Below are 8,560 nucleotides of genomic sequence, written 5' to 3'. Positions count from 1 at the left end.
GCATCTCCGAGGGTTACGTTTCTTGGGCGTCTGCACAGCTCCGCATGGAAACGGTTTAAATATTTGGGGAAGGTTTATTGGTTATAAAAATGTCAACCTGATCGTACGAAGGAAGCTGGCACGAAAGCAGCTTGCACCACTAGCGTTGGTTGGTAGTCTGGACGCGGGGAAGGTTAAAACGATCATAAGCGTGCATCGGTTTAGCTGGAGGATGTCTTTTAATCGCCACTCGTTTGCTCGCAAATTGTTTCGGCCAACGTCTCGATTCGGTTTTGTATGTTAATAGTTTAGCTAGGCAGACATGCCCAACACTTCCGCGTATAATAATTACACGATGCGGTTCTGCTCATCCCGTGAAAGGGGATAAAAAATTAATCCATCCAATTAGAATTGTAAATTGAACAAGCAAATTTAATTCAAACCTTGTCTGGAATCTGTATCGTCTGCAAGATTCTGATAAATAATTTAAATACCTTTTTTTTTTGTTTCAAATCGGCGAATTTCACCACTTCGAATGACAGTTGCCAATGCTGTGTCTTGTGTCTGTTTGTTTCTGCATCTCCGTTGATCTTGTTTGAAGATCATTTGAAGGCTGTTATGAAATATTACGAAATAGTTCATTTTTTTGTAAATGAATCGACTTTTGCCGAATTTTAGTGTTTTATAGTAATAAACGCGGTCCGGCCTTATTGCCAAGGTTTTTTTTATTGATTGGTAAAAATTTTACCAATTTTTTTGGCCAGTCACCCTGCCTCAAGTAACCTATCGACTACAGGCAGCAGTTAACTGGCATACGCTGATGGCATAGACATCATTGGTTTGAGGCTCTCCTGTGCAGCAGAAGCTTATCAAAGGATCGAGCGTGCGGCACAGAACCTCGGGTTGGAGATTGGACGAGGCGAAAGCCAAAATGATGGTGGCAACACCTGCGGCCCTGCTAACAAACACTGATTTACACAGGGTTACATGTACAGATAAGTGACCGCGCCTTCGAAGTCATCAAAAACTTTACCTATCTGGGGTCAAAAGTCATCACCGACAACAACATTGATGTTGAGTTACGTGCACGGGTGCTGGCTGCCAACCGGTAATACTACAGCCTGAGGAAACATAGACTCGCCAGCCGAATTAGTCGAATTAGACTCGCCAGGCTCCGGTTGGCTAGTCACGTCATGAGAATGACACCGGACGACCCAGCCCGTAAAGTCCTTTTAGACCGGCCACATGGACAGAGGAGGCGTGGTAGGCCCAAATTGAGATGAAGTGATGGCGTTGATGCGCCCGCCAGAACAGCCAGGATAACGGATTGGCAGACGATGGCGCTAAACCGTGAGCGGTTGTACAATTTCATTGCAAGAAGAACAATTTCATGTGATGTTCTTCAATTACATTGGCTTGGGACTTGTGCTTGTTCGGACATGTTTCGAACGAAATAATTGGATTTTTTTTAATTATAATTAAAAAAAAATTAACTTATTTGAATTATTGGTTCTAAGGAATTGTATTGATTTTTATTGTTATTTGAGAATAGTTGTTTTTTACTAATATTATATTCCAACAAGCGCTTAAAAATTATTCTTGATGGTTTATTTTACCATGATGCCATCAGACCGAGAATGGTCCGTTCTTGCTCAGAAAAGTATAATGATTTTTCGAAACGATCACAGTTTAATTAAAATTTTAGCTACGATCATCACCGCTAAAGTTTGAAGATCATAATGTGTCAAGTTTCATTGTGGTTGCTGTCACTGGCACTCCCGATGCTAATTTTCACACCACACACGCACTCCAGCCCCTGGGTCCGGCGCAATGATCGTGCGAGCACGCACCCCGATCGATTATCGCACGAGACGGACGTCGAGCTGTGGACGCAACTGATCGCGTACACTCGCTGCCCGCACGTGGTGCTACTGGATGGCTTCGCGTTCTTCGGTACGTTAGTTTTTCGTTGCTGTCCGTCTTGTCCCGGTTATTTTTTTTTTCGCGCATTGGTTCTATGTAAACGATCGAGACTGTTAATGACATCTTAGCTAGTGGAAGCTTTCATCGCGCGGGAACTCCACTGTTTGCCCTGTAAGTGACTCGGTTGCTATCTCACTTTTGCACCACAGCCAATCGGCCAACGTTTGCCCGGCGACTGTTTGCACGGTTGACAGCGATTGGCGTAAGGGTGTCAGTGCGACGTCACCTGCGTGCTTCCGAGCGGCTCCCACTGGCAACGCACCGGCTAGCGATTATCGTTCCGATCGTAATGAAGCCATCAAAGACCGATGAGCTGGGGAAACTTTTCGACCAGGTAGGGTGGCGTGATGATGGTTGATGTCCATTCCATCCAAAAACCGTGCACTTTGTGTCCGCACCGCCTAGCGAAATAAAATGCAAAGGATTTTTAATGGATTTTCTTTCGCTTGTTTTGGATCCCTCTCTCTATCTCTCTCTCTCTATCGTTTGATTTGAAGATCGCTCAGAAATCCAACTTTGTCGAATTCTATCGGTGGATGTTTTTGTTCCTATTTGCCCGTGAGAAAAACCTTTGCCTTGCCCTTCAACCACTACCGATACAGGCAGGCTCGAACGTGTACTGTGCGATCGTTGGGAACGGGCAGGCGCTTCCCTTCGACCATCCGATTCACCTTGAGCGGAAGCTGATGTCTCTAGATCGATACGTACGGCGCATGCAAATGATGGCGATCCACCCGGAAGTATCGAACCGAACGGTGGCAACGCTGGCCCTACCCGGTCCGCACACCCCGGCCAGGCTTGCCGTGTGGCAACTGTATCGGCTGGAGACACGCACGAACACGATCGACGTTGCGGTCGAGTTGGTGGGTAAGTATCTCCGTAACTTCCAAAGAAGCCATCATAAGACCGGACAACAGATTTTTGCCAGATTTCTTAGGCCGAGACGAGTTTGGTGTGTGCCTAATCGGGGCAGAGAATTAGTATAGCCACGGTTAACGTGCATGAAGGTGAGCAGGTGAAATGTAAACGTGAAACCGCATCGCATCGAAGTTCGAATCGTGTGTTTTGTGTGCGCTGCGCCTACGTTAGTGTTAGTAGAGTGGGGTCGGATAGGACAACAAAAAGACGTCATTGGGCATGGGCGTATGTTTGGTAATAAATTATGGCGCATAGGACTTTGGTTTTCATCACCCGGATTCATGCGGTCTGGCATTAGCTTATAGCCGCCCAACTATTAACCGCCACGAACACGTCTAGCTTTGATAGGCCACCGTGTCCCGTTTAAAGCAGCCAGCAGCAGCGAGCATCTCATTAGATGGAGTAACTACGCCGCTGACGTAACACGGCATCTCTTCTTTGCGCCCCAAAAACATTGAGGTCTCCCCGCTTTAGGCTACCTAACCCCGAACTTCATCCCGACAATGGACGCTCCGTGCTCCGCGCATGTACTTAGGATCGGTACTCGGGCATTTTATTGGTGTGTGGCCACACCACGTAGCTTTGCCTGACCTACTGAACCACCGCGATCTCTGCGCAAAAGTTCAACAAAGGACAATCGCGATGCCTGTGGCTCTGGCGCGCGCGTAAAAACGTTTTTACGCGTCACTATTCTCCCCATTGCTCAATCGCGCCGCTAATGGTGTGTACTCCGGGCAAGTTGCCGGTGGTGCAGGAACGGTTCTGCGTCCATGGGCGACAGGTTGGGTGTGAGTGAGCGTACGAACGAATGAATGAATGGTTGGTAAGTTATTGGGAGTTTGAGAGCATCTCTCGTAGAAAAAAAATCTTTCGCCCGGCACGTCTTTGGCTCCGAAGATGGGCAAACGGTGTACTCGACATTCAGCTCGTCCATAACTCAGGCATTAGAGAAAACAAACAGTGTTCCGCGAGAGTTTTGCCACTGTGACAAGGGTAGGGCGGGTGTGTCCTACTCTCGGTGACATCATCATCATTCGAAGGTTTCGCAGACCTTTGGGGATAATGGTGGCGCTGATAGGATCTCGCGCAGCAGGACAGGTTACTGTGGAACTGTTGGATAGGAGGATTCAGTGCGCCACATTCTGAATGGGCTTTATTTTATTTGATATTGCGTTACACGCATTCACCTGCCAGAGACAACCGATAAGGGACGGATGGTTCTGCATCAGGCACTAATACCCGAGCAGCGGAATGACTTCTTCGACCGAGCGGAGATCACGCTCATGGTGTACGGCTGCCAGGTGAGGCATATTAACTCTACCTACGTTGCCCAAAGCATGCCATTGTTTCGTAATGCAAGGTGAGCCGGATCGATCGTTTAACATGCTGCCGAAGAGCCGCTAACTGATCGCTTTATTGGATGACGATCATATACCATTTCTCTCTGTCTCTGGCAGAATCCGGACCGAAACGTACAAGCTTGGTCGGAGGCTAACGGGGACTGATTTTCACTTTCTGCTAACCATGACTCAACCCTTGAACAAACGTCTGCAAGGGTCGTTCGCTTACTCCCATCCGATTTTTCACGATCAGTAAGTAGTTGGAGTTGAGCACTGGTCAATAGTGTTTAAAATAAATTCATATTACTTCCAGCCTCACAATATACATACACCGAGCGAATGTGGGCTATCAAGAGCGATCGTCAAAAATGTTAATCGTTATTCTGCTACCGATTTCCCTGCTGGGCATCATACTGTGCCTATCCATACAGTTGGTTCTAAACGTCACAAACGCTCGTCGAGCGAGCGGCCGAATCGGCGGTCCCACCGTTTCGATTGCCGATGTGCTCATTTGGCTCGTTGGCGTGTTTGCACAGCAAGGCAGCTCGCTCCATCCGAACTCTTCCTCCAGCATGATCATCGTACTGGTGGCACTGTACTTTTCCTCCATCATGTACTGCACCTACCTGACGGAGATCACCTCCCAGCTGTCGGTGGACGTTGACTCGGTGCACGATCTGCAAACGTTACTGGTGGCCAAAGAGTATCGCATCGGTTTTGTCGGAAACTTTACGACCGATCAAACTTTTATCGGGGTACGTATAGGTTTTTTTTTTTGGCACATCTAGACACGGCGTAAAATAAAACCAGTTTAGCTGTAAAGCTTCCGTGCAGGAAAATAACAACGGAACGGATGAAGGCTGATGCTGGGGGAAAAATCGTTTCCGAATTTTTATGTGTAAATTTGAGTGTGGAGGGCAAGGTTAAAAAGCTGGTTTAGAGTTGGAGTTCTAACACACACAGCAAACAAAATTTAAACATTTGGGAAAGGTTCAATTCTGAAACTCTAAACAATTCTAATGCTCTAACCAAATAAGTGAAATTTTATATTATTTAATGCACGCTTCAAATGTACCAGCGCTATTACTGTTGTTTTTATAATGAACAAAAACGAGTTTTGTGTTAGTGTGTTAGCCAATTTCTTCGTTTTGGCTAAATGACCTTCCTGGTCAATGTTGTCGTGCTTCTAGCGATGTCATTATTTGTATGCCATTAAGTTTATTGCCAGTCCTAAAGTATTTCTTGAAAGCTCTGCAAAAGAATACTACATTTCTGTTAAGAGTAGAGTAGTTTAGACTAAATGGATGTTGGTTTTGTTAGCAGTAATTTTCCTTGTCCATCAACAAGAATTCTCATGAGGTTTTGATGAGTACTAAAAGGTATCTGCATTTTTTTTAACATTCCTCACACAGTGCCTCATTTTTTTTAATTCACTTGAGGTATTTTCAATGCTTTTTGAAATTATAATTATTATTTGCCGTTCTGTTTTTTTTTTCATGTTAAAAATGGCATAAGCAGGGTTTTTTTGTTAACCAAGTGATACTGACACGGTGTGTTTGCAAAATAAGCAAAAATAACAAAACAACCTTAAAATTCTTTTCTTGCCAAAGTACTAGAACATATTTTTTATCCATCTGCTTATCTATTTGTGTTGGAAGCGGTAGTAACATATTTGCAAAAGCTGTTGAAAACTGTAGGACATGCAAGAAATGCATTATGACAGTAATAATGTAAAGAAGTGCAATAAGTTCTTGAGAAAAATACTTCAGAAGCTTTTAGAGCGATAAAAAAGGTTTTAGCATTAAAGCCATTTGCACTACTATACAGCACAGTGTTGAGTGCAAATAATTTTAATACACCCCTCGTACCTCGATACCTCGTAAATGCTTTTAAGCGTTATGGCAAATAGGAGAAAAAAACTGAAAACGCTTCAGAAGATGTATGGAAAACAAATGTAAACATATACCTCCTTACAGTGTTCCGTGATGGTTCTGCACTGTTCCGCGGTGATTTTTGTGGTTAGTTTGAAGCCAGCTTTACAACAGACCACCATCAAAAAATTATCGTTCGTTCTGAGTCGGTAGAAAATTTGAATTGGAACGTTACATTACAAACCGGCACTTCCTTAAAATGGGACAGATTGAACCGTGACAGAGCTAATAGATGAGTGAATTTAACGGCGATATGAGTAGGGCTTAGTTGATCTGAAGACGCAAAGACTGCTCCGCTTATTAGAAAAAGAACATGATCTGTTGATCTCTAAATTTGCTTCTACCGTACTTCAGCAATAGAAGGTGAATAGGTGGATAGCATAGATTGCTCGTCAAAACCGATCATTTCTTCTAACATCGAACCCATTTCTACACACCAAACCAAACCTGATACTGAAACGTGCCCGTACCAATTAACACCGAATTTGTGAAATTTATTTCTTTTTCACTATTTTGGCAGTTTGTTTTAATTTTATTCAATCATGAGAGTTTTTCGTTTCCTTTTTTCCAAGCTGGCTTGTGCATTCAACCGAATAATGTATAATGATTGTCATGCCTCCTGAAAATCAGTTTTGTTGTGCTCGTGTTTAACACCGGCTTGTCGGTTAGCTTCACGTCTTCCACACCGTTCACGGTTGGCCGATTATTTGTGTCACCGAATCGGGTTTTTTTGTGCTTCCATGTTTTCGGACTGCACGTGCATCCTGGAATTGCATCGCGTTAAATGCTTTGAATGCTCAGCGTGCACAGTGAAGGCCGTATTAGAATGTTCAGTTTTGCTTGTTTCGCTTCCCCGAAGAGTCGATGGTTCGGAAATGGTTTAATTCGGCAGTACACTGAAAAAGACTTCCTTCGGTAAACTTTCAGAAACGCTACGATCCAGTCATTAATGAGGTAATGCAACGAATGCAGCACGACAAGTCGCTGTACGTGTTTTCACACGAGGACGGACTGCACCGCGTGCTTACCTCGAAGTATGTGCTCATTGGCAATCCGGGAACGGTGCGTATAGCGATGCAAAAGCTGCCCGAGAAGCAAAACTGTATCGTAAGTGTCGAAAGTGTGTTTCGTGGTTCCTAATAACGTGGATCTAATTGTTGCTTTTCCTCTTTTCAGATCACCGAAATCAGTCTGAAGGGAATTGAACATATGGTTGCACTGAAAATACCACACTCCAATGCGTACCGTAAAATGATCAACTACGAGTAGGTGACAGCCATTAGTATTGCAAATAATATAAATCATATAAAATAACATCGTCTCTCATCGACAGAATCTTACGGTACTACTCGAACGGCATAAACAGCCGGATAGGAGCAGCTATTATTCCGCCCCGAAGTAAATGTATTAAACAAAAGCAATTTCATCGAATCTCCACCTACAGTACAACATTTCAGCTGCTTCTGTTTATGTCGGGTGCTGCATTAGCGGTGCTTTTGTTGGGGCTAGAGTTAATGTTTTATTACGTTCGGAAGTAGGAAACCGAATTCACTCCACAAGGATTACGAGGCGGTAGCTAGGCACATGGTAACGTTTGCGTGTACTATGCAAACGTTACGTGTAACGATGCTTTTAAAAGTATTAAAAATACAGTGATCGGCAAAATTAAGAGTCCACTTGTTTCTTTATTTGGTAAAAGACTCGAGAAGGCCCCCCCTAGAATCTTTTGTGTGCAGCACTGTGACCTGTCATTTTTGTTGTACAGTGGAATTTTTGTATGGTCAAAACCCATTTGATATAAACATTGTGCATTGTTCCTTAATACTGTTAATAGACAGCGAGTAGAACTTGATACAATACATTGTAACAAGTGGTTTGAGATTATGATATTCTTATGTTTCCTCCTTTGCTGAATATCAATGCAAGGTAACAAGTATTCATCGAATTACTGTTCCGTTACCGTCCGAGAACTTCGTGCATGTCTTAGGCCCGATTGTTCACCCCTAGTGCAACCGAAAATTAGTACGATGCCCCTGTAAGCCAAAATGAATGGTAGGCTTAGCGGAGAGGGGTTTTTAATAAAATAATAAGCAATATTTCATTCGACTTTATTCAACTATTTTTGACCACAGTGAAAGCACACTGTGAATTTTTCGCAACGTGTACTGCGGATTGCTTACCTTTAGGCGTATATACTATAGTGCCTAACAAATTTTGTTAGGGCGGGGGGGGGGGGGGGCCTTCTCGAGTCTTTTACCCACAATGTTTATATGAAAAGAGTTATGACCTTACAAAAACCCCACTATGCAATAAAAATGACAGGCCACAGTGCTGCACGCAAAAGATTCTAGGGGGGGCCTTCTCGAGTCTTTTACCTTTTGAACGATTGATTCAAGGTCCGGTGGCCGA

General features: G+C 44.0%; 1 protein-coding gene across 1 annotated transcript; it reads left to right on the top strand.

Annotated features, from left to right (window-relative positions):
- The first annotated feature begins 1,718 nt into the window (after nt 1-1,718).
- On the top strand, nt 1,719-7,888 carry LOC118502440. Its single transcript, XM_036034668.1, has 9 exons — nt 1,719-1,932; nt 2,112-2,296; nt 2,460-2,829; nt 4,075-4,240; nt 4,338-4,472; nt 4,534-4,975; nt 7,079-7,258; nt 7,328-7,416; nt 7,485-7,888. The coding sequence occupies exons 1-9, from the start codon at nt 1,719-1,721 to the stop codon at nt 7,687-7,689; spliced, it is 1,986 nt and encodes a 661-aa protein (XP_035890561.1). The 3' UTR covers nt 7,690-7,888.
- The last annotated feature ends 672 nt before the right edge of the window (nt 7,889-8,560 follow it).

Source organism: Anopheles stephensi, chromosome 2 (genome assembly GCF_013141755.1).
Source record: "Anopheles stephensi strain Indian chromosome 2, UCI_ANSTEP_V1.0, whole genome shotgun sequence".
NCBI lineage: Eukaryota > Metazoa > Arthropoda > Insecta > Diptera > Culicidae > Anopheles > Anopheles stephensi.
The sequence above is the reverse complement of the archived record's forward strand: the minus strand, read 5'-3'. Positions and strand labels throughout refer to the sequence as shown.

Bases quoted from the DNA above. Each gene is read 5' to 3' on its own strand.
- LOC118502440 (XM_036034668.1), top strand. From the start codon at position 1,719: ATGTGTCAAGTTTCATTGTGGTTGCTGTCACTGGCACTCCCGATGCTA. The intron at 4,473-4,533 runs GTAAGTAGTTGG...TATTACTTCCAG, and splicing joins CATCCGATTTTTCACGATCA to CCTCACAATATACATACACC. The intron at 7,259-7,327 runs GTAAGTGTCGAA...TCCTCTTTTCAG, and splicing joins CCGAGAAGCAAAACTGTATC to ATCACCGAAATCAGTCTGAA.